Here is a 26,519-nt window from a genome sequence, read left to right as displayed (position 1 = left end):
GCGAATGGCATTAACAAGGAGGGCATTAGGGGCTTCGTGCCATTTTCTGTGCCCGTATGGCAGAGTATAAGGCTGATGAAGAACAGAAGACGAAAGCTGCTCCAAACACCTGGCCGAGAATGGTTTAGAGAGTTCAGTGGACAGCATCTATGTCGTTCTGTGCCAGCAACGCCACACCTAGGAGAAGTTGTCAAGCGAGTACTCTAAAGCTATAACTGGGCTGCACCCTACGTGCCACGCAGTCGGTCGCCAAAGCTATCCGCGTCACACATTGAAATGGGGTCAGCGCAAAAGACAAGAAGAAACCAGGCATTTTCCTAGCATTTTGCGTTACGCACATTTCAATATGTAGCAGAACTTAATGTTCTCTGCGCGTTACTTCACACATATTGGAGAAAACCAATGTCCAACTTGAGTACACTGTAACCAGAAGTTGACAAATATTATTGCTTCGAATTAAATTGATAATGAAGGGGGCACGTTCACAACAGTCGTCCTATTGCATACAGAGCTGAGGGCTAACGGGCCCGGTCACCGTTCTGTTGTGCCTTGGAAGCCAGAGCGCGACTGTGTCTGCCGACCAACCCTTCTGTTTTTTCTTTACTCGGTCCTTTCTAGCCCGACAGAGAGGGTCGTATTGCGACCGGTCACGGCTAGCGTTGAGTGGCATACAGCGCGGCAACACACCTCACCCAGTGGCGTGTGCCGCAGGTCGGCGACCGGCGAGTCGTGGCAGGAGATCATGCTGTCATGCCTGAACACGGAGGATGTCCGCTGCGACAAGGCCTCCGAAGAGGGCGACCAGGCACCCTGCGGCAGCGACGTGGCGCTTATCTACTTCATCTCCTTCTACATCCTCTGCTCCTTCCTGGTGAGGACGGAAGCGCCGCCCACGTGAACATGCCGTTCAGAGATCGCTTTCAGTTGAGTTTAATAAATGGCGAGATACCAGTCACTGCTTGAACACATAGCCATTGGCTACTGTAAGGTCCAGAAATGCACAAGTACGATACAGGAAACGACATGTCATTCCATATAATCAATATTAATATGCAGGGTGCGATTTTTGAAGAGAAAATAAACACGTGGCTGTAGCCAGAACAGATAAAATTGATAGCTGTATACAAAAGTACAGAAGAAAACAAGCGATAACCGAGGATCAAAGACAATGCTGAGCTAGGGTGCTGCTGTGCCGCCTGTGTCGTTCATCCTAATCGTCCTTTGTCCGGGCTCTTTTGATCATATTAAAGAAAACAAATTCTTATCTCAAGTTCATTCGAAAAATTGATTTAGTGCAAATACAATAATGAAATCACTGCCGTGTGCATGGCCGAGAGTTCTCAAACTCTAAACACGGAAATTTGTCAGAAATCGACGCAGTTATATCAGTGCAGCGTATACAAAGTATCCAAATAACGATCGAAAGCAGTATAGAACGGAAGTAATGTAACGATTGAAAGCATATATTATCTTGATGAAGCGTCTCTCCACTCTCTAAATGCTTTTAATGTCGCAGTCCGATAACTGGCTCCACATGACAGCAGCAAATTTTACGGTACTCTAACAAGACCACAAAAAAGCCTAACTATTGCATCAAGGGTCTTAAAGTACCACTGCTACGTGAAAGAAACAGCATGGAGTTTTAAAGTGATCTGGTAGGGATAACCGTGCCACATCAGCCTGAGTAGTTGCGTTGCATCCAGCGCACTGCTAGGAACTGTCATTAGTGACGTGGGTTGGGATCACATTCCGTGTACAGCATTTTCTGAATTTGATAAACAACGCACCAAACTAACAGACCCTGTCAAGAGCCCCACATCCGGCAAGCAATTACTAGGGCAACTTTGCACGAACCGCATCACTTATTTGTCTTACTTGAAAAAATAGCGCATTTAGTCACTTCTATGTGCCGAACGCTTCTTGTGTCTACTTGTGCAAGGATATGGTTACAAGATGGGGACAATAAAACAATGGCCAATGGAAACTAGGTTTTTGCTCAAAAGTTCATCTCACTTACTAGTCTGAAGGCAATGTTTGCTACTAAGCTTTGATACTAAAATTAGTTCTTCCACTGCTTTGCAAGGTTAGTGTTGCTGGTAGTTACTGAGGAATCTAAGTGGTAAGCATGCACTTGCTAATTTCTGTTACTAAGTGCGGCGGACTTGGTCTTCTTGCTTGATTTACTGGACGCAATAACGATCGACGTGCCAGGTAATCGTCCGCCCACGCAAGTTGCTGGACACAATAGTGTGGGACCAATATTATTTGAGGAATACATTTAACGGCGACATTTTTACTTCGGTCTACTGATTTTTCTCCGTTCGTCCGGCCACATCACGATAAAATGAATACATCCGCGGTCTGCACCGCCATCACTGCTGCGTGCAGAGAGAAGGTTGATAAAAGAAATACATGTGAAATAAAAGACTTAAAGAATCTGCGCATCGGCGGAACCGCGTCCATCAAAGCGATTTCTGCAGCAACAGATATCCCCTCCTTTTCAACTGGTATCCACTTAGGCCACATTCACTGCCGCATGCAGAAAAAAGGTGCAGATACAGATTGTTAAAAAAAAGAAGATAGAAAGCATCACGCACCGCAGCAACTATGCCGGCGCAGGCGATTTCTGCTGCAATACTCCCCTGTCATGTGGCATACATTTCACAAGGGAACTTGCACATGTAACTGTTAGCTTGCAATAGAAGCCAAAATAAAAGCAACAGTGCTCCTAAAAACTTACACTACGTTCATGCGCAGTGAAGCACAATAATGAAAGCGAAGATTCACAGAAAAGACACCGTCGGAGAGAAAATTTTGTCCACTTATGAATGCACAATATAGATGGCCATAGACTCCTTGCAAACGTGACAGCTCTCTCTGCTTTCGGAACGTGCAGTGTGTCTTTCTCTGTCGTCCATTCTCTTTTGCTTTCGAACATTGATTCGTAGCCTCCCTCGCGCCCGGTCTTGTCCAAGTTCGCAGCTGCTCTCCTGGTTTCTCTCTTTGAATGCGATGGTTTTTGTCTGTATGGTTGGCTCGTTGTGGCGTAAAGTGTTTGTAATTATGCTGAAACACTGAACAGCACGCATGGGATAGTCTAGGCGTAGCAGGGATAAGACTGCTGATCATTTTTCTCTCCGCAGATCATCAATCTTTTTGTCGCTGTCATTATGGATAACTTCGACTACCTGACACGCGATTGGTCAATCCTTGGACCTCACCACTTGGATGAGTTCGTTCGCCTGTGGTCGGAGTACGATCCGGACGCCAAGTGAGTATCTTTTGTTTACTTACGGAGACATGTAACGCCAAGATGGTGCCTGAAGGCGGTGCCGGCTGGGCATTTGCACATAAGGGAAGGAATTGCACTACAATTAGCCACGTAATGCGTAACAAAAGAAAGCTTCCGTACATATTACGCAACACAGAGAAGGCGACGCACAGGCCAGAAATGCTAACAGTAAATTTACGCAAAACAAACTCCAAGAAATGAGCGCAGGCTACGACCGAAAAGGCTGCCGTACCACTGGGACTCACCACGACGGTGTGCGCGATGTTGAAGTAGAGCATGCGATGCGTGACCCTGAACCACCGTGCCCTGAACTGAATTGCTGTAGGTTGGCAATGAAGAGCCTCAAGTATTTGGTAGTCGATGGTCAGCCTGATGCCGTCGGACATGCTACTACGGGCCGACGGCAGGCTTCGCCGAATACTCTACGACACACCATTCGGTGGTCTTGATATGATTATGTAGTACTACGGGGCAATAGTATCAGGTGCATCCTCATAATTCCCAACATCATAAAATGCATCATGCGCCTAACACGTCACAAAGAAGCCTCGATGTTTTCGCGACTTCCACTGCAGTCTGTTAACGTTGCATAGTCTTTTTTCTTAGAATCCTAGCTGCAACATTTCCGTCTGGTTATATTGTCCAAGATATGCCAACTAGTACTTGTAGGGAAAAAGGCAGTTTTAATATGGCACTGGAAAAGAAAGCACTGCAGAATCGCAGGGTGGCTTGATATAAAATGCAGTTGAGCATACTATTATAAAGTGAGCTAGAATCAAACGTGCTTCGTTGTAAGACATAATTTCTGGGGTGCTTGTTGAACCTTCTTGAAATCCATTGAGTAACATACTGGTGGATCGAAGTACGTGTCCCCACAAGAGATGATTTTTGGCCTTGCGTGTTATGGGATTTATTCCTGTAATAACGCCCAAAGAGCTAGAAGCAGTAGTCGCCCCCTAGTACCAGTGTACCAACCCAGGAGTCAGAGCTGTGACCCCCAACCCGCAGTGCGGTAAGTCGCCACCACGGCGGCTTCGGGCCAGAGGGGACAAACACGGCTATCCCACACGGATGAGCGTTTATTGCTCCCGAGCAATACAAGCAGCAGCAATAAGAGAACCGCCGTAACGAGGGAGTGTTCAGCTCGCGTACGGGGGTGAAGTGCACAAAAAGGGTGGTAGGCACACAAAATGGTGGGGGAGGAAGGTTCCGCTCACCTCGAGTGCCTCCCCGCGGCGGTCAGTTCGCACGCGGGGGCCGCGGTCAGTGCGAATGCACCGCCCCCGCCAGAGGGCGAGCGAGCCTCGGGAGAAATGCGCCCTCTCCAGGGCTGTGGATAGGAGGCCCCTCCGTTCCAATAGGGGAAAGTCTCGTCACCTCTGGGCGCGAAAGGAAGCGGGAGGGGCGTGAGTGCACTTTTGAGATGGAAGAGCGCAGGACACCGGGACAAGCGCTGCTTGCAATTTTTTTTATTTCAATGAGACACGGCTTTTTATAACTTCTTAAACGCATGCGTCACAAGTATATCGTTCAAGCGTTCTAGAATGGCAACCTAAGATCTGTAATAATAGAGATTTGTAATCACATTTGTGACATGTCCAATTCTTTTTTTGTTAACTCCAGAGACAGCTTTCAGACACAAGTTTTGAAGCTGCCTCGATTATTTCGCGGACTAATCGCTCTTTGTGATTAATTAGCCAGTGCCCTACATTTGCCGAACTCGGGTGCACAAGTTCTTGACGGGCGGTCTCTGCAGTGAATTCTTAGGTTTCAGCAAGCTTGTGCTCAAGTAGTCTTGCCTTCATGCCCCTCCCATTCTGTCCCATGTATTGTTTCCCACATGTCACTGGCAACGAATAAAGGATGCCTTCGGTACACTCCACAAAGCGGGTTGGGTGCTTCATCGTGCATCCCTGTTTCTTTTTCGTCGGGTTGGCATATTGACTCGTCTGCACAGACTTTCCAGTTTATTAGGGGCAGTCATCACGGCATTCACGCCAGCTTTTCGACCAATGCTTTTCAGACGAAGGGAAACGTTGTGAATAAACGGTATTGCTACCACCGGCCGCCTTTCTTTCGTTTTCCTTGCATCATCTTGCTGCTTGGGCCAAGCCTGCACCAGGTGCTTTTTCATCTGCTTGGAAACAGATACCAACAGAGGCGAGGGGTAACCCGAGCTGCCATGCCGTTCTGTGTGGCGAAGACAGCTCACTGCATTTTGTAAACACGGGGCTTCTCCAAGACATTTTTGAGGCACAAGTTCACAATATCCCTCTTGGTCACCGTGGAGTGAGCCGATTTGTATGGCATTGGCGCTTCCTCTCCTATGGGCTCATAGGCCCAGCAGTCATGCCCTCTAGTCAACATAAGTCGCAGGCCCAAAAATCTCAGATACGCTTGAGCAGGGAGCTCATGCGTTACAAAAGTGGCTGCAAAGCTTGCGCAAAGCGACCCTCCTCCTCCATCACTGTTTCTAGCGTATTCGGGCCTTTTCTCTTGCCCGGTGTTCTGCGCTATTCCATCACGGATGAGTAACCAACATGCCCAAGCTGCAGGCCTGGATGAGTGCCCTCCCTCGCAAACCTTCTGAATGCGCGCGCATCACATCGCGTGATAGTTACGCGTGGCCATTATTATTGGGCAGGGGATACATGTGCATCCCTAGAGTCTCGAGTCCTCTGAAACGATATCATCGCCGCAAGCTCTTCTCTTTACGCGGTCATCATGACAGAGCAATAATCATTTTTTCAGCGCGATGAAATGACGAGAGGGGCGTGCAGGGCGAACACTGAGCCTTTGTTTGGCTCATGCGATTCAAGAAATTTTAAACTTCGACTTGCTTTGGCTCTGGGCACTTCTGTGTCATCCATGTCGTCTTTTTATTTCTTCATTGCTAAACGATTCGTCTAGCCGCACTGTCTTCGACGACGTCACTATTCGCAAGTTTTCAAGAAAGGCTGCAATAGCAGCGAGCATTGTGATCACACACAAAAGGGAATCTCGCCGTGCACTTGTGTAACAAAAATGTCCTCTCATCATCGCATTTGCCAGCACAATTTCCAGTGGCATATTCTAGTGGACTTTGACCTCTGCCTCGTTAATTTGCCTGCTTTGGCACCACGAAAAGGTATCGTGCGCGTGCAATAAATGCTTATTGGCTCGTGAACTAGGAGAAGCCGCCGTACGTCGCCTGCCCATTCGCCGATGCCGCAGTAGCACAGATGTGCGCTCGCAATTCTACATGACAATGTGCCACGCTGAGTGGTCCAAACACAGGGACGTCGTGAGCCGAGTGGCATACGTCACTTGCATTCCACGAGAGTGCGCGAAAAACACCACAGCCGTGTTGCACTGCAGTAACAGTGTCGTGTTGCACTGCAGTAACAGTGCAGAGGGCTCTTATCGGCTAGGCACGAGAGTGCATGTTATCTAGTCCAGTGGCAGGAGTTTCCGTTGCGAGCTAAATTTTACGAGTCGCGCAGCTTGACCGAGCGCAGGCTGACTCCCACTTTATGCGTGCCATAGATCACAAATTGTCGCTTCCCAATCCGCAGCGCATTTGCTCTAGACAGTCGTGTGCCTCATCTCGCGGCATAGCTTGCTGTGTAAGTAACGTCTGGATGCACGTTGTACGACATAGCGGCTGGGCCGTATGGATGGCACCCTGCGCCGGTTGCGATGCCTGCGAGAAACTTGAGCAGCGGCCGTGCCAAAGCGTTTGTCTCGACTGCAGGCTGCGCGTCGTGAGGTGAGGTACGGATGCAATTTCACCACACGCTCGCGCATCCCGTAAACTTTCGCTCGCGACTGTAAATTATTTTTGGCAGCCATGTACCTTATGCTAAATAATGCTGGCGCGCCCTTTCCCGTTGTCTACCTAGAACACATGCCGTACGATGCGCTCTAAGCAGCTACATAGCGCGAGCGCATGCTTTTTTATGTTTGTTGATCCTTACAAAATATGTTTTCCTCTATTCCATCCACACCCGCAGCGCTTGTCCTTTCTACATCCTTGTAATGAAAGCAGGTCATGTTGGCTTGGCACACTGCAGCTGATCATTACCACCGCTGCCACAACTCAGTGAACGCCGCGCCGTTTCACACGGCTGCTGTCTTGTGTTGTCCACAGGGGGCGCATCAAACACCTGGACGTGGTGACGCTTCTGCGCAAGATCCAGCCTCCTCTAGGATTCGGCAAGCTGTGCCCCCACCGGGTCGCCTGCAAGGTATGCCTCTTCCGCGTTGTGCTTCAAGCGGCGACCGCAGAGGGCACCCATCTTGTCGCCATTGCTTTTATTAGAATCTTCGGACTGCAACGGGAGAAGTCAGGTCTAATGGGGTCTCTCTACGTCAGTGCAATCGCCGTGCAGCTTTAGCTATAAACTGCTTTTTTCCAATCACATTGCATTCTTTGCATTACATATCATGATTGTTTGCTTTTTAAATTTTTTCGTTCTGGTGGCAGGCAAGCTTTGCGTTACATGATCTGAATAGCCTTAAGGTCTTCAGAAGCGACAGAGTTCGGAGAAATAGATTTTCTTCTCTATTTTTGAAGCATTGCGTTAATATGATTGGGAAGTTTCTGTCCATGCATAAACAAAGTGGCCTGGGGGCGCATACAAGGTGCAAACAATTAAAAAGTGAGTATTGTATACAAATTTAACAAGTTGAATATATATGAGAAGCTTCCAGTCTTCAAAAATACACATTTTTTGTTGTTTCCTTTCTCTCTTTTGTTTCTCTTTACGCGTCAGAATCATTCCCGGCTCACTTTTAGCACAAATGTTGCTGCACTGTTAACGCGAACATCACCTGAAAGAAACATGGTTCTCTAGGCTCTGGTCTCATGTTCGCGCTCGAAAAGCAAAATGTCTGTCTTTGTAAGTGGCTCCCTGCATTGCGAATAAAGTAACGAAGTTGAAAGAGTCAAATACCGTGACATTCAAAAGTGCGTAAGACGTGAAACTTAAATGAAGACATACTCGAGACCAGCGCCACGATCAACTCCTTTTTTAGAGGCAACATCGAGTATATATATGGGCGGAAAATGGAGGACTAAAATCAGAAAAGGAAACCCCAAATGACGAAATGAATCCCGCGTTTATTGAGCTCCCGCATTTACTTATTACATGACGTCAACATTGCAGTATGATCATGCATGCGAGCTCCAGTGACGGCTAATGTGTCTTCCTTGTGTAAAACATCTCCGCCACGGGAGGGGATAGACGAAATGTTGGTGGACAAAATGGCGCACTGAAAAAAAAGCGTCGCGTGTACAGAGAACTGGGGCCGGTTCAGAGAAAACAAACGTATAAATGCTGGGGTTATTCGTGCTTCATACAGGTGTTTGTTCTCATCCACGCCTGCCTTGCTTTTATTCCCACCGACAGAAACTCGTGTCGATGAACATGCCTCTCAACAGCGACGGCACAGTAATGTTCAACGCCACTTTGTTTGCTGTAGTTCGTACATCGCTCAAGATTAAAACTGACGGTAAGTGCCCGGCGTCTCCTTGCACGTTTCGCATTTTTGCTTGCACTGCACCGTTGAAACTTAGCAGAAAGGCAGGCTCTTTGCCACTATTCCTTGAATTGAGCTGTGTCGCGTGATATGGATGGAGCATAGCTGTGGATGTGCTAAACTTGGGACTAAGCGGAGAGGCAAAGCGACGCAAAAAAGGCGAGCGCCAACTGAGGTGCAGGCATAGATAATGCACTGGTGTGGGCTATGGACAGGCTAAAGTGCTGATCAGCGCATTACATTTGTAGTGTTTGATAATTTCGTTGTGAAAGCACGAAATGAGCATCGGAGGCGTATGCACCATGCACTTGTATAACTAATTCTTTACACACACCGTGTACCGGGCTCCGCTCTACTCCACCAGGGTGAGTTGTTGGGCTAGTTGGTGTTCGGATTTTACAGGCATATTTTTAGCGCAAAGGACGGGACGAGATACAGACAAGACGAGCACGGGCGCTACTGACAACTGCTTTATTGAAGAAAGATCGAGGCATATAAATACATATCTGGCCTGCGCCAGCGCTACCTAACAAGGAACTTGGAATCACAGCAGATGACGCGATAGGAAATTGATCTCAGCATTATACAAAACGACAGACGTGTCACTAACGCAGTTCTGACCCTGCGAGTTCTGACTCTACGGGATTCCCTACGAGTTATAGATCAATTCGCTGTCGCCCTACCATAAGCGTTGCCCTCCCGGTTAGCTCAGTTGGCAGAGCGAATGGACCGGTGTAGTGGTGGTTCCGGGTTTGCAATCCCGGACCCGGATGAATTTTTATTAAGGTCGAGGTTTCTGAGAAAGCTGTATATATTTTCTTCGTAGCCGTATGGCTGCGCTTGGGTGGGCGCCAGTGAGCAGTTACTCACTTTTACGAATGTACTCTAGCTTTGGGGATTCCCCTAGAAAGCAGGATATCGCCACTCGCTCTTTGTTGCAGTGTTGTTAAAACCGGAACACGATGGCTTTCCCTAGCTCTCCATGCCCCAAATTACGTGTTCTTTCTTAGACGGTGATAAAAATTGAGCTTCACACATTTTTTTTTATTAGGAGATGAGAGGTACGTGTTTTCCATCTCTACACACACTATGCGGCCAGGCGTGCCCAAGGTGAGATAACTCTCACCTCCAGGCGCCTAATTAACTAAATTTAATTTGGCAAAATTCTCCCAGAATGCGTGTGTTTCGCTGTATTGTCACGTCTTGACGTACAGGCCGGCGGCGAGAACAGGTGAAAGCAGGGGACACAAAAGCAGTCAGCGGCGATCGCTCTTCGTCTTTTCCTTCGAGTGGGTACAATATTAGCGTCCATATTTCCACCATAATCAGCGTAATTTCGGATGCAAGGCAGTGACGATCGATGCGAAACTCTTCCCGGCGTTTCCTCTGACAATGACGTAGAGCGACCGGTGCAGCTGAAAGCTGTTTCCCTGTCACTTTCGACTATCCAAATGGAAGAAACGTCCGACCCAAAAGCGGCGTCACACTTCTGGGGTTTTATTGGGGGAAATTATTTTCTGCCTCATTTAATCGCGGCTGGCACAGTTACGACCACCAGACGCCATTCCGTGGTTGCCGTCGCGGTGGCTCAGTGGTTATGGCACTCGGCGGCTCACCCGAAAGACACGGGATCGATCTCAGCCGGGGCGGCCGAATTTCGATGGAGGCGAAATTCTAGATGCCCGTGTACTGTGCGATGGGGTTGAAATGCGGGCCAGTTGGTTCATAGTAACTTGAAAAAAAAAACCAGTCACAAAAGACAAGGGACAAGAGAAGGAGTGTACACGCCGCAACGACTGGACTGTCAATTTTTTTCAAGTTACTGTGCGATGTCAGTGCACCTTAAATAATCCCAGGTGGTCAAAATTTCCGGAGCCCTTCACTACGGCGTCCCTGAAAGCCTGAGTCGCTTTGGGACGTTAAACCCCCTTAATCAAATCAAACCACCCCGTGTTAGCGCACGCTACCGAGCGCACGCCGACCACGACGGGCCTTGCTCTGAAGGAAGAAAGAACGACACTCCGGCTGACACAAACAGGAATTTATTGATGCAACAACAATAACGTCAGCTAGCAACAAACGTCCGACTCACCTGCAAGGTTGCGAGCTAATGTTTGTCCACGCTAGGGGCAGGGGAAACTCTGAAGCAGAACGGCACGAGATGCAGGGGGGTTGTCTGCCCGCCACGAGCGTCCCAGCGCAAGAGAGTGATGCTCTCTCCCGCGCGCAGCAATCACGCCGACTGTGGAGCTGTGACGCCCGTGCTCTCTCTCGCTAGTTAAGGTAACTAACAAGGGAGAGTCACTGCCGCGCCCCTCCTCAAGCCGATGCCGTGAGAGGGTGCACCGCGGGAAAGCGAGCCAAAGGGGAGTCGTGAGGGAAAGTTCCCACACACTAGGGAGGATTTTTGCGACGACTGCCGCTGCCTTGCATGCGCAATTACGTGGAATCATTGGTTGGCTGGTTTTGTTTGTTTGAACGTTCCAAAGCGACTGAGGCAATGAGGGACGCCGCCGTCGAAGGCTCTGGATAATTTCGACTACCTGGGGCTTCTTTAACGCGCACTGACCTCGCACAGTGCGCAGGGCTCCAGCAATTCGGCTCCATGAAAATGTGACCGCCGTGGCCATGGTCAAATCCGTGTTTTTTTGGGTCAGCAGCCGAGTACCATAACCATTGACAAACCACGGTGGCTCACCGAAAGCCATAGAAACTTTGGGGTCCAATACCTCGGAGTCTGCGTACTCTTGGAAAATTCTACCAAATGAAGTAGCCTAAAAATTTGATCACCGTTATATTTGAAACATTCGCGCTAGCTGCATTTGCTATAAGGTACTTATTATACCGTAGTTAATCAGGTACCTGGCGGTAATCACCTTACTTTTTGTCGCCCTGCTCGTATTATTGATCTGCGGAAGAACACACCTCTCAGCGTATAATTTTAGGAAATCCGGAAAGCTTAACTTTTTCCACCCTCTCCTTGCAGCGCAGTCGGGGTTGGGTAGGAGAGAAGTCATTAAACTGTGCATTGCGACTGCTGATGCCTTGTATGTTTCTTACACTCCAATTACCGTGTGCACGGCCGGCAGGGAATATTGACACTGCCAATGAAGAACTGAGAGCCATCATAAAGAAGATCTGGAAGAGGACCAGCCCCAAACTACTCGACCAAGTGGTGCCGCCCGCAGGTGGGTGCCTGGAGCTTCATGTGCGCTAATCATTTGCTGATATTTCGGGTTAAAAAGTTAATTAGTGTTTTATTAATTAATTAATGTGTGTGCGTCTTCCTTCATGTTGTGCTCTCGAAGCGAACACCAGCACTTTAAAAGGCCTTATTCACCGCCTTGCGCAGGCGTTTTCGATATCTCCAGTGTATTCCTCGTTTGCAGCGAGCACGCAGCTACGACCGGGGTTATAGCTAGCTGCATATTTTGAAGAAATACCGCTGTCGAAGTACTCACAGACGAAATGTGTGGTCAGTGAACCTTTTTCTTTCGCTTCTGGAAATAGGGCCCTCACTTGCATTGCTGTAGCTTTTCTTCATACTTCCAACATTTACTGAGGAGTACAGGAAACCGTTGTCACGCCGGGTCCACTAGCGGTTTGCTTCGGGCCACGGGACACCGCGTAAGTATGCTGCGGCACTATATGGTGCACATCCTTCTCTCGAGCATCCGTCTGCTGCTTCTCACTCACAGCGTTTTTAGAGCTTTTCGTCGAAGTGCACTGGTGCTGTGTACCGACGATTTGACGTCATTTCTTGGAAGATCGCAGCTACATTTCTTGCTTGTAGCTCCGCACAAGTGGTGCACGCAGGATTAAAGAACACAAACCCAGCCGCGAAGATCTATTGGAAAATATCCTAGAGAGCTTAAGGAACCTGCATGCGAGTAATTCGAAAGCATAACAATTCTGTTCCAATTCAATTTCAGTTTCATTCAGATTCTGTTCCAATTTCGCCCTAATTTTATTCCAATTCCACTAGAATTCGATTACGTTTCTGTTTCATTCCTTTATAATTGGTGCAGTGCTAAGTACGAGTGCAAAGTATGAGTGTTTAAGATTTCCTGTTTTCCCGCCTTTGAAAAGATTACACCGTTTCCACCAATTGTGAGTTTGGGCGATGCCAGCTTTCGTGTCGATGTAGATCTACTGCTTAACCCATCGTTAACAGACGGTCATGTGAGCGCAACTGTTTCTTTCTCGGTTGGCGCAGCGGATGACGATGTGACGGTGGGGAAGTTCTACGCGACCTTCCTGATCCAGGACTACTTCCGGAGGTTCAAGAAGCGCAAAGAAGAGCGAGCATCGCAAAAGGAGCCCAACGAAAGCACCGTCGCCCTGCAGGCAAGCGTCTCTTCGGCCACGGGGCGAATGTGACCGACATCTAAGAGTAACAAATGGAAGCGACAGACCAGACAGCACTTTGGGAGTATCTCAGGCACAGAGGTCACGCTGACACACGCTGTTTGTTCAGGCTAACAGCACTGCGTTCCGAGGCTATCGCCCTGCCCTTGTCACTGGCCGTCTCTGCGTTTTAGGCCAGTAAGAACTGGGCAGGGCACCAATGGAATGGCCCCGGATATCGCTGATTAGAAACTTCAAACCCGCCCGGATATGTAGCAGTTATTTGTTATGAGTAACAGAAAAATGAAAGCGGAAAGAAAACATAGGTGCCGGCTGCAGAAACTGTTATCTACGAGTTTAGGGAACCATAAACTGCACCGCGACATCACCCTTTGGATCGAAGACTACTTGAGTAATCGCTCGCAACGCGTCAAATTTAGAATATTCATCTAAAAGTTCTCGCGTCATATCGGGAGTTCCACAGGGATCTATCTTAGGGCTTTTATTATCTTTAATTTATATCAATGACATAGTATCTAACATACCATCTAACGCATGACTGTTCGCTGACAATTGCGTAATTTATAGAAAGACAGTTGCCCCCCGTGGCGTAGTTATTCTGCAGCCCGACTTCATGCATCTAAATGAGTGGTGTCAGCTATGGCGGATGGAGGTTAATATGCAAAAACAAAACATATCTAATCACCTTCTCCACGTGCACTATTACGCCTTCAAATGTGTACACAAATAAAGAAAATATAGTTGACAAAACGGATTGTTTCAAGTACCTCGGTGTCTATTTAAGTGCTGATATAAGGTGGAGCGCCCACATAAATCACACCAGTAACAAAGGATTTCAGAAACTGGGGCTCATTAATCTTCGTCTATTGCTTGCCAACTCCGAGACAAAGCTTCACGCGACTACACTCATAAGGTCAGCTTTAGAGTATGCCTCTGTAATATGAAATCCAAGCAGCGTTCCATTCATTAACCGCCTTGAGTCTATCCAAAATGAAGCTGTCAGGTTCATCCCTTCGTCATACTCACCATATCAAAGTGCATGATTACTAAAGCAAGCTCTCAATATTCTGGACCTTATCATTAGGTGCAAGTTCTCTCGTTTATCATTCTTCCATTCTTTATACTAGAGTGACTCCTCGTTTACAGCTGATCGCATCGCTCCTGCCCATCTTATCTCATCCCGGACGGATCATCCCTGTAATGTGCAACCCATCTTCGCACGAACGCTAAAATATCAAACCTCACCCCAATATATAAGGAAGGCTGGAACTCGTTGCCGGCTGACAGCTAATTAAACTGATCTATCCTATTTCCAAACCAACCTTTCAGCGCACCTTCTTTACTAACCTCACCGTAATATTGTTCTCGCTGTTGTATTTTTAAGATTTCTCTGCTGTGAACTCAACCTACCTATTCCTTAGTGAATGCAATGCTGCATACTTACCATTTGTATGTATAGTTCTTTATTGTGTTTATTAACTAACATGTGTAAAGATTATGTATTGTGCTGTTTTTGAGACCTCGCCCCCTCATGTAATGACCACTTCGGCCTTTGGGGTGTCTATTTATAAATAAATAAATAATCCGTATAGAAGGGGAAGGGAGAAGCTAAAGAAAAAATAGGTGGAGATATACCGGTTGTTTCACGTAAAATGTTCAGCAATTTTTGAAAATAGGCTTTCTGAGTTAGAAGAGCCCTTTCTTCGGTATAGTACTGTCGGCGGTGTAGCGCATCAGAATGCAGCTAAGACGTACTAACTATTAGGATGGATGCCCAATACTGTGCAGTTAACCTTTCAACTATTGTTGTTAATTTCCTTATTTATTGAGGGCGTGTAGCCTGTCGTAAGTAATATACATATCAGTTTCTAGAATTTCGAAAGCGCAGTTACCCTTTGGAGGCGTGGCCCTACAACTTTTGCCTACATGCTGTCAAAATACATGCGTTTCGAAATGTTTCCAGGCAAACCAACCCCTCCTGTGCACGAAACGCGTCGAAATAGCCAAAATTTGCGGGCGGATGTGCCAAGGGTAACCCCGTTTTTCAAAATCTAAAAACTGGAGTGAATAATACTTTTCATGGGCTACACGCCTCACAATAAATAATGAGGCTAACAGCAATAGTTAAAATGTAAACTATTTAATACTAGTTGATCAGCCTACTAGACAGCACTCCTTAGTTGTATTTTGATTGAATAACCCCAGAAAATTCTATGGAGAAAATCGCTCTTCTAAGTTGAATAGCCAATTTTTTTTTTTTAATTGCAGGTGAAATACCCGGTATAGACATCTGCGTACAGGGCACAGGCAGACGCACAAGCATACTTAGTGTAAAGAATTAAGTAACACCGCTTGCGCACACCAAGCGCAAGAAGTTGCGGACATTCTCTACACAGAACCTGAAACAGAGTTGGTAGGCCTCTGTATATCGGGAGCACCTGTCAAGGACACTCGTAACTGTCCGTGGAGTGTGGGCGAAGTGCACGCGGCGTGCCCGGTACGAAAGGCATTCATCCCTTTGACAGGCGGGCCTCAGAGAGCTGCACGAGATGGGGCCCGAAATCCGGCGCGCTGTATCCGGGAACCTGGACCAGGACTTTGAAGAAGGACAGGACAACGAACCCATGCACCGAGTGAGTGTACAGCGGAGATCTGTCGCGGACCTCGGGGCCCTGTTCTCTCCGGAAGTATAGCGCTTTATGCGGAGAAGTGGTCTTATGGTCCCCTGGCTTGGACAGCATGTTTCTTCAGCTGAGGGGCATTGGTGGTTATCGTGATTCAGTTTTGTTTTACACTCTGCTTGCAACGAAAGAAAACGCACAGGAAGCAGACGTTCTCATTTCTAGAAATGGAAGCTCCGACTCCCTTGGCGTTGTTGAGTTTTCGATCCCTGTCAGTGCGCTAGAAAATGGTGGGGTTCATTCAGTAAAAAGCCTCGAATACAAAAGGGCGTAAAAATGGAACAGAGCGCGCCTGTGATGTCGTTCCTTGGTGCTGTAGCTTAGTGTTCTACAATGAACTGTTAGCAGGGAATAACGCGAGTCGCAAGCTGTGGGGTTCTCTTCTCACTGTTACCTTAAGCTATTGCCGGAATAAGCGACTAACTGTGTTTCAGCGCAACCACACCCTGTTCGGCAGCATGTGGTCGTCGATGCGGGCCGCGAGCCGGCCGCACGGCGGCGCCGCGGGGACGCGGGTCCCTCCGCCGCAGGGCTACCAGCACGCTAGGGTCTCGCCGACGGCCTCGCTCGACCACCGCCTGCCGCGAGCCTCTAACCACGTCCAGCTGAGGAAACACGACGGCCTACTCCCGTCCGCCGCCAGGGGTAGGAGCCCCTCCAGGTAGTGCTTTCTCACTCGGTGTCCTCCTCTCTCTCTTTTGGGACCGTCTGAGGCTGTCTTGCTCTCTCGCGCCCTTGGACTTCGTCCTGGTCGCTCCGTGGCGCTCTTTCCGTTTTACTTCCTCCTTTATTCACAGCCGACTGACTGTGCCTGCCCGCAGCCGCCGCGGTGGCTCAGTGGTTATGGCGCTCGGCTGCTGACCCGAAAGACATGGGCTCGATCCCGGCCGCGGTGGTCGAATTTCGATGGAGACGAAATTCTAGAGGCCCGTGTACTGTGTGATGTCCGTGCACGTAAAAGAATCCCAGGTGGGCGAAATTCCCGGAGCCCTTCACTACGCCGTCCCTATTAGCCTGAGTCGCTTTGGACGTTAAACCCAATGAACCAAACTAAACTGGGCCTGCCCGTTCGCATGTTTTTATTTCTTCTACGGCGAGGAGGTCTTCTTCTCTCCGGCTTCACTTGTGTTCTGGAAGTGCGTGCGTTTTGGGAGGGGATGTTTTTGGCGCAGTTGTGCGCGAAGCTGAAGCCGGCGCAGCCCCCTAGCGACAACGCGAATGGTGGCATGCCGTTTTTTGTTTATTCATTCAGGTCCGTTTAACCCCGCTGCTGACGCGGCCTGCCATGCCACCGTCGTTTGCTAAGGTCTGTTTCTCGCGGTGAGAAAAACTGGACAGTGAGAAAGAGATGAAAAAAATGCGCACAAAGGAAAAGCCGACAACACCTTCCCTGTGCTCTTGTAGCTGACACTCAGGGTGATTATTCTCTTGGTAAAACAACGACCTGAAGAGGGACGATACTTTAATTTTCGGGTCGACGAGTAGATTTTCCGTGCTCAAAATGCGAGCATTCGAGAAAGCATGCTACTTGGTTTGGTTCATGGCTGTTTAACGTCCCAAAGTGAGTAAGGCTATGAGGGACGCCGTAGTGAACGGCTGCGGAAATTTCGACCACCTGGGTTTTTTTAACGTGCACTGAAATCGCACAGTATAGGGCCCCTAGAATTTCGCCTCTATCGAAATTCGACTGCCGAGGCCGGGTTTGAACACGCGTCTTTCATGTTAGCAGCCGAGTGCCGTAATCACTGAGCCACTGCCGCGGCGAAAGCATGCTACTAAAACGTCAAACCTTGTGTGCTATTGAGCCATAAAAGCCGAGGTAGCTCTGTTTGTCACACATTGTTTTATTGCTCCTGCTGATAACACGCTTTTCCAGAGCGCACACCAGCACTCATGCTGACCGATGGAAATACCATGTCACTCCTTTTCTGCTTGCGTTCTTTTTTCTTCACCGAATAAAGCACGAGCGTTGGCTTGCTACTGGCGCGTAAAAGGAGTCGGCATGTGCTTGATGTGTGAGGCATCTTGGCGGTGGTAATGTAGCACGTGGGCAGTGCCTGGCACCCTGCTGAGAGCGCTGTTATTCTTACAGGTTGTACTGAACCGTTTTTGTTGACGGGTCGTATTTTGTAATTTTCCATCTCGTTTCGTGCTGACGAAAGCAACCGGAGGTAGGAAAGTGAACGACCAAGCAGGGCCAGGGCCAGTCTTGTCGTGGTGCAGCCACCAGCCTCCCTGTTTAGTGCAATCGCATCCGGTCCGCTTGGGCGCCATGGCTCGCCAATTCGTCGCAGAACCATAACGCAGTTGGTTTCTCTCCCTGGGTGGGACCGGTGGCGATAGTTTGTCAGGCGTGTTCGTCTTACTGTGTCATTCATCGGCGTCGCCACTCCTCCGTCAACGTGGCGCGGGCGTAGGGCGCGTTTGCGTCACGTCATCCGCCATGGCCTCCGCCAGCGATCAGTGGGATAGGACAAAATGAAACGACAGCGCAACGGTACGTTATAGGGTGCGACAGCATGTCTGACTGACGGGTACAAAATCGTATCTTGTCGCCCTTAATGACCACACGTTACTCTTCGTTCGCAAAGGGAACTGTGCTGTGCTGTAAAGCTCGCTTCGTAAGTCTCGAGTCACATGCTCTAGATTTTACACGGTAATATTGTCCGCTTAATTTTTAAATACGAGTAATTCTTCTCGCTCCCCTGTCGTACTTCAGCGTCTTGGGTATGCAACCGGCTTGAGCAGTGCCTGCAAACCTACTGCATCCACGTTTTCAAAAATGAAATGGACTGATCATTAGTCATCGGCAGCACGACTAGCCTGACTACGTGCACTACAAGAAAAAATACTTTTGTCATATACTTCCAGCGAAGCCTGTTTTGTGCCAGCTGCGGCCACGCTGTCGCCACAGACTTCCATGCCTCTTCCGCCCAGCTCACTCTCTGCCATCCTCAGTTGCGTTTGCATCCTCTTGAAACCTACCGCTTTGCCATAAAGAGGCCATTGGTTACATTCCCTCCGCATTACTAGCCCTAGCCGTATTCATTAGTTCTCCTTCGCTAAGGAGTGGTTCATGACGAAGCCACGTTTCTCAGTCGCAACAACTGAAACGCCGTTCTACCTGTAGGATCCACTGAACGCCTGTGGGCTCCACTGTGGGGAACGCTGTGAGGTCCACTGAACGACGGACCGCACCGGCGACGAAAAACTCACGTGTCTAGTGACGTGACGCACACGGAGGAATGCTGGAGCAGACGGCGGAGCGGATGGACAGGAAAGTTCTCGAAGCTGCTGTCTTCTTGGTCTGGCCTCCTGGCGACTCTCGAGGAGCGAGAAATGTACCGCACCTCACAAATGCACCAATACAACGCAAATGGGCAGGCGATTTTACCACTCTCAGCATGCCGAATTGTTCAGAAAAACGTGCCCCACACAAATGGAAAAAAAAATCAAGCGAAAAGCACCGATGGTTCTCACTCTAGAGTTGTACTTTCAGAAACGCAGCAGACCGCCACAAGCACCCGAGAAGGAAAAGGCGCTTGCCTTTTTTTCGTCTGGGATGCCTGCGCTGTCCGCAGATAAGGCAGCGCCAGTGACGTCATCAGGTGCGCTGTCTGCTGCCGGGATACCGATTTCGTCTCACCTCTTGACCCCACTTTAGCAGCGTGCCCGTAAGACAGGCGCACATTGTCATTACGGTGCTCTCTGCGCATTTGACGAGAACAGAAAGAGTCCGGGCACGTGTTGCAGTTGCGCGGCACATGACAGGGCGGCCGTCAAGTCTGGGTTTCTGCACGACAACTCAGCTACGATTCAAGGCAGTCGATGAGATGAGGATTCATCCGGCATGCCGGGACAGCGCTACATGCCCGTACTGGTAATGCAACCACTCTAGAGGGTGATCTGCAGGAAACACTCGTTATAAGACTCAAGATTACGCAACGGCGGTTTCAGCCATGAATACCGGAACTCACTAAGACTCCTGTGTTAGCAAAACCACCATCATAATCACTAAGCGCGGCTTTCGAAAGCCATTCTGAGCGGCCTTTCGCTACCCTCGTAATATGGATGAGCAAAGAATGCTTCGCATGAGAACGATACGTCCGTCTCATCTGGTTTCAGAGCCTCGGACATCTGGTGGCTTAATCTCATCCGAACTTTTCACGTCAGCTGTCCTTGCTATTGTAAGACCTGCTCTTGCCCCTTCACAGCGCCTCCGAGTGCCTCAGATCTGCTGCGGTTCCTGAAGCGACGGCACGGAATGCTGGCTGTGTACAAGTGGGAGGACGGACGACGCGCCTTCTTTGCGCTAGACTGACCGCAGAGAATGTGTTACGAGAACCACGAGGACTCTCTGTCGACTTGAGAAGCGTTGAAGCGGCAACTTCCGGATACTTTAACGGGCATCGTGCGGAACGAAAGAGCAGAGCTGGTCCTGCAGCTACCCGTCGAGCGCCGCGAAACGCTTCACGTGCCTCCAAAAGTTGGCTCCTTCTCTTGCGCCCTAGTTCGTTGCGTTTTAGTCAGCCGTGCTTTGATCGTGCAGCGATTGCACCGGAAAGAATTTCCCGTTCGTTTTAAATGGCCACATTTGCGTATATGTGCCCTTCAAAACGAGAGCACCGAGAGCCTCACCTATGAACCGCTGTGTGCTGAACCATCAAGACAAGGCCATGAAGGTACCTATCTATTGTTCAAAGTGACAATTAGCCATTCCAGATCCCTGTGGTGTCCGCCCAACCAATGCTGGGTGAACCTGGGGTTAATGTGGCTGAGCCACTTTGCTACACCTCATTCGCAGGGGCTTTGTTCGTACTCCAGCCTATATACTGATAAAGCAGAACTGAGACCATGCCGGCTGTGTCCTGCTCTGTTGTAATAAGAATTTCTGACGGGTACATGATCTTTTTAAAATGCTGTGCGGTAAAGATACGAGAGCGCAGAAGCACAACTTTCAGCTTTAATGTTCGACAAATGAAGCCAGGCGCGCTTATATAGCTGCTGAGGTCGAGAGACGGGCTGCATGAGACAGCTTGAACGAAAGCAACAAGAGCAATAGGGCATATCTAAGCGAAACGAAAAATTCTTAGTGGGCGAATACATCAACACGTGCCGCGGTTTGATAAAAACTTTGTAAAAAGAGCATTCACATGGGTTGACAGAAGGGCCTACGAACAAGACAATACAGAGGAGCATGAACGCTGACAATGAAAACAAGAAAAGTTAGATGGGAATAAAAACCACGTAAAGGACGCATGACGAGAGAAAAAGCACATTAAAAAATCTTAGAAGCAAACTAAAATCAGTACCAGTGACCGGGTTAAGAGGCTAGATATAACCACCCAAAAAGGATAGTTCATTATTGGAAAGGTGAATAGAAGGCGTGCTGATGCACTTGTTTTTTCTTATGTCAATGAAAAAGGCCTCAATTACTTCTTTCCCGGACTTGTCCTGAGCCCTACCTAGAAATTTGGTTTCATGAAACTCGGAGTGGCAGTTTTGGCAACTGCTGAAGTGTAACGGAAGGTTTCCTCCAGATCTGCTCTTCAGGGTCACGTCGTTTTCAAGGATGCACTTACTGCAACATTTCCCTGTTTGCCCCGCATACACTTTGCCCGCACGTCAAGGGGATTTCGCACACAACATTGGCAGTGCATTGTGTGTACACGGTTTGGTGCTTGGTATTACAGGCCTTTTTAACAAGTTTACGATCACTATCGGACATGGCCAGTTTTCAGCGAGTCAAAAAAACAAGCTGAACCCCATGCCTATACACAACCTTCTTTCAAAATTGCATGAAAGTAAAAAAAGACACATACCTGTGTAGGTAATGCCTAACCTGCACGGTCTCTCACACAGTTTGAAGAAGGTTGCGTCTAGACACGGGATTCAGCTCGTTTTTCGACTCCTTGCAAAATGGCCACATTATGTCCGGTGGTGGCCAAAACCGCTTAAAAAAGCCTGTAATACGAAGCACCAAAACGTGTACACACAGCGCACTGCCCATGTTGTGTACGAAATCCCCTTTACGTGCGGCAAAGTGTATGCGGGGCAAACAGGAAAATATTTCAGTAAGCAGGCCCGTGAGAACAACGATACCTTGATGAGCAAATCTGAAAGAAGCCTTTCGTTACAGTGTAGCAGTTGGCAAAACTGGCACTCCAAGTTTCGTGAAACTAAGTGTCTAGGCAAAGCTCAGGAAAATACCGAGACAGAAGTAATTGAGGCCATTTTCCTTCACCTAAGAAATGACGAGTGCGTTAGCACGCCTTATATTCACCTCCCTAATAATGAACTATGCTTTTTGGATGGTTATATCTAGCGTCTAAGCTCGAACACTCCTCCTGATTTTAGTTTGCTTTTAGAATTTTTAATGTTCTTTTTCTCTCGACATGCGTCCTTTACAGGGCTTTTATTGCCATCTCATTTGTTTCTTGTCACTGCCATCTTTCATGCTCCGGTGTATTTTTATGTTGTTATAGAAGTTTGCATGTCGTCTAGGACTTGTTTTTTTTTTCCCTGTCATCTTTCATGCATCATCATCATCATCATCATCAGCCTTACTGCACCCACTGCACGACAAAGGCCTCTCCCATGTCTCTCCAATTAAACATGTCCTTTGCCAGCGGCGGCCACCGTATCCCCGCAGACTTCTTAATCTCATCCGCCCACCTAACCTTCTGCCGCCCCCTGCTACGCTTACTTTCTCTTGGAATCCTCTCCGTTATTAAAGACCAGCGGTTATCTTGCCTTCGCATTACATGCCCTGCCCAAGCCCATTTCTTCCTCTTGATTTCGACTAGGATGACGTTAACCCGGGTATGTTCTCTCACCCATTCCGTCTGCTTCCGGTCTCTTAACGTTGCACCTACCATTTTTATTTCTCCAGCCAGCTGCGTTCTCGTTAACTTAAGCTTAACATTTTTCCTTATCCTCCAGATATGTGCCTCATAGGTGAGCATCGGTAAGGTACAGTTGTTGAATACTTTTCTCTTGAGGGATATTGGCAAACTGCCTTTCATGCTCAGTAAGGCATATTGCCGGGCTAAGTGGTTTATCATTTTGAAACTTGGAAAATGCAACTTGGCGCAAATAAATTCACACGGACAAAAGAGACAAGGACACAACGAACAGGCGCCAACTTGCAACTGTTTATTGCGCAAGAAAAGCACATACAGTTATAGGTTCAGGCTACACCCAATTTTAACTCCACGTGCCTTATCGCAGCCGTTACTTATCGCCTCGCATTATCAGTTTTACACAGAAAATCGCACTCCGCCGCATACAATTTAACTGAAGTGTCACTCAGGCACGTGAAAGGCTTCAAATAAAAGCCTGGCCTGCTTAATCTTGCTCCTGCCTAGAATTTTCGCCTTTTCCATCCTCGCCTTTCATGATCTGAGAGACCCTGCCATATGCACTCCACCCCATCCTTATTCTTCTTGTTCCACCATCTCATGATCCGCATCAGCTGTCGCTACCTGCCCTAAGTACAGACCTATTCCCTTACCATTTCCAGTTCCTCGCTACCATTTGAGAACTGCTGTTCCCTTGATAGGCAGCTGAGCATTACTTTGGTTTCCTGCTCGTTAATTTTTAGACACACCGTTCACCTCTGCCTGTCTAATTCACTGATCATGCTTTGCAATTCATCTCCTGAGTGGCTTAGCAATGCAATGTCATCAGCGAATCGCAAATTACTTCGGGATTCCCATTAACTCATGCAACTCTGTATTTTCATGTTGTGCGTTTTTGTTAATTTCATGTATTCTTCTTTTTACGAAGTTTTTATCAAACCTCGGCCCGTGTTGATATGTTCGCCTACTTGTCTCGCTTAGATACGCCCTATTGCTCTTCTTGTTTGTTGCTTTCGTTCACGCTTTCTCATGCAGCCGGTCTCCGGATATCGGCGGCTTTATAAGCATGCCTGGCTTCATTTGTCGGTTATTATACTTGGAAGTTGCGCTTCTGTCCTGTCTTCTCGACCTTTTCCACGTGAACGTCTATTTAGCGCACAGGCTTTAAAAGGAATGCTCTTGTATTTGTTGTAATTTACACCATTATGCTATGTATTGCAAACAGAGGCAAGTTCTTCCTGCTTAATTAAACAATGTAAGAATGCCACATGGTTCTCTCTAAGATATTGTTTGCCCAACAGGGGATCTGGCAATTAGAAGGCGGATTCCCGCCTTATAAAATTAAACTCGGGACCCTGTATTGCCTTTGGTGTCGCCAAGGAAAGTATTGTGGGGTGTCTGTGTGTGTAATGACAGAGATATACCGGGACTCGAAACTGTGGTAAAACTTCTCGTGTTTAGTTGTCCTTTAATGTGTCGCAGCTCTATACAAATTAGCGGCAGAATAACGCTAGGGTGATGCCACCTATAGCTCATGACTAATTGGGAGCACTAAATGCTCGGTTCTGCGTTCGTCCCTCACTCCGCCTTTTTTCTCGTTGTTTCCACAATGTGCACCAAATGGCCGAACCTATTGCTCTTAAACTTACAGTAGTCAGCTGAGATGTAGACCAGAGCGCGCTGCTGAATACGTTCCACTCGGCTCGATTTTTAGGGCGTCTGGAAATCGCAGCTATCAGTTGCGCCTAGCCGTAGTCTAGTATCCTAGAGGATGGTTTGTAGCACCACATGAGGGCCTTGTCACAAACTGTCAGGATGAAACTAGTAAAACGTGGAGCGTTATACATCTTCGCTTTGACAGTTTGTCTTCTGCGCTTACTAAATTTATATTTAGCCGCCGCGGTGGCTGAGTGGTTATGGCGCTCGGCTGCCGGCCCAAAAGACGCGGATTCGATCCCGGCCGCGGCGGTCCAATTTTGACGGAGGCGAAATTCTAGAAGCCTGTGTACGGTGCGATGTCAGTGCGCGTTACAGAACCCCAGGTGGTCGAAATTTCCGGAGCCCTTCACTACGGTGTCTCGCATAGCCTGAGCTGCTTTGGGACGTTAAACCCCTATAAACCAAACCAAATTTATATTCATCTCATTTAGCGCGAAACACCTTCAGACAAATGAAAGGAACACATAGACAAGACGAAACACGTTCGCTCCTTTCTTTCCTTTCTTTTGTCTGTGCGTGTTTTGCGGTGAGTGCGAGGAATATAATCGGTGAAAACAAACTAATCTATTCGATTAGCTAACTCTCCTTACTGAAAAGTTCCATGTGGCCAGGTCGTATGCAATAACGGTAACAAAAGGTCGATAAAATATGGGAAGTAATAAAAAATCCATATGCTTTCTATACATGTCCCGTACTCTCGATATAAAAAAAAACAAAACACGTTGTGGGGCTAGTTGGTGAAGCATAGTTTCTCGAAGTTCTTTATAGCGCTACAAAAAACAAGGAGACAAGAAGAAGTACACAGGGCGGGCGCTGGCTCCAACTAACTTCAGTGAGGCTTCCACAACCTGCATTTATGCACAACGAAAGACCAGAGCGTATGCGGGTGAAATATTTCTGGTAGATTAGGGAGCGCAGACTGCATGCTATCGTCCATTTAATAATCTGTATTCGCTGTCTCGCAGGGAAACTAATGTGGTGCTTACGCACGTGTCGCCCCTTTGTTTGATAAAAATGCTTCGAACAATTCGCGTGCTAATCTATCCTTACTTCTGCTTAGAATTTTGATGCGTTCATGTCGTGGCCCGCAGTTTTGGTCGTTCTCATCTTTGCACGAGCGGCAGTGGGCGGGTAGATTTTCAAACGATTCGGAAACGTTAGCAAGGGAACGTTCATGTTCCCCGGCATGTTCGTTCACACAGCGGCCGGTCTGCCCGATATATACTTTGCCACATTTGAGGGGGATTTCGTATACCACACCCGTGGCACACTGCACGTACGGCTTTGCGTGCTTCACGCAGCAGCCGGAACTATCAGGGCTGTTGCTGCTGACCTTGGGACACATTTTGGCCAATTTATTTGGCGCAGAGAAGACCAGCGGCACGCCGTACTTGTTGCCAACCATTTTCTGGTTGTGGGACACCCTATGTATATAGGGGATAACCTCTGGCTTGGCGCTGCTACGTTGTGGTCTCCTTGCTTTCTTTGGTCTCCCTTTCACCTTCTGCAATAGTGTCTCCGTGACCGCTGTCAATACGTGTTCAGGGGACCCTGCTTTACGCAGTCTATCTACCTCGCCCGGAAAGCTCTGCTGCATCATGTGAGGGCACTACTTGAGGAGAGCGGATTCCAGGGAAAGGGCCGCAATCGCCCTCTTGACCGTTTTAGACTATGCCGAATCAAAAGGTAGGAAATCTTTTCTGGCTCTACGGCGGTAACGCAAGCAAACACATCTGTCTCCGAGCTTGATGTTGAGGTCTAAAAATTGAAGGTTACTTTGTTCAGGCACCTCTTACGTGAAAGAGAGCCCTTTGCCGTGTTGTCAGAACGTATCTAAAATCTCATTTGCAACTTCCTGGTAGCCACCTGTATTACGTCTCTTTAAAGTCACTAAAAAATCATAAACATACCTAAAAATCTTTAGGACAGTTCCATCTTAAGAAAGTGGAGCCAAAATGTTGTCAATTGATGAAAGAAAATGTTCCACAAAACAGGAGCGACACATGATCCTATGCAGATGCCCTGACGTTGTAAAAGCCATCGGTTGTCAAACTGGATAAAAGTGGCATTAATATAAAA

At 48.1% G+C, this 26,519-nt stretch overlaps 1 protein-coding gene across 1 annotated transcript in view; it reads left to right on the top strand.

The window, feature by feature from the left end:
• LOC144106446 (muscle calcium channel subunit alpha-1-like) overlaps nt 1-26,519 on the top strand; it is a 605,267-nt gene that overhangs the window by 524,262 nt on the left and 54,486 nt on the right. The window contains exons 36-43 of the mRNA XM_077639259.1: nt 712-871; nt 3,144-3,271; nt 7,422-7,518; nt 8,683-8,785; nt 11,902-12,000; nt 13,029-13,159; nt 15,706-15,813; nt 16,296-16,522. Of these exons, the coding sequence (XP_077495385.1) occupies nt 712-871; nt 3,144-3,271; nt 7,422-7,518; nt 8,683-8,785; nt 11,902-12,000; nt 13,029-13,159; nt 15,706-15,813; nt 16,296-16,522 (1,053 nt within the window). The remainder of the gene's footprint in view (nt 1-711; nt 872-3,143; nt 3,272-7,421; nt 7,519-8,682; nt 8,786-11,901; nt 12,001-13,028; nt 13,160-15,705; nt 15,814-16,295; nt 16,523-26,519) is intronic.

This window comes from Amblyomma americanum, chromosome 10, assembly GCF_052857255.1.
Source record: "Amblyomma americanum isolate KBUSLIRL-KWMA chromosome 10, ASM5285725v1, whole genome shotgun sequence".
NCBI lineage: Eukaryota > Metazoa > Arthropoda > Arachnida > Ixodida > Ixodidae > Amblyomma > Amblyomma americanum.
The sequence above is the reverse complement of the archived record's forward strand: the minus strand, read 5'-3'. Positions and strand labels throughout refer to the sequence as shown.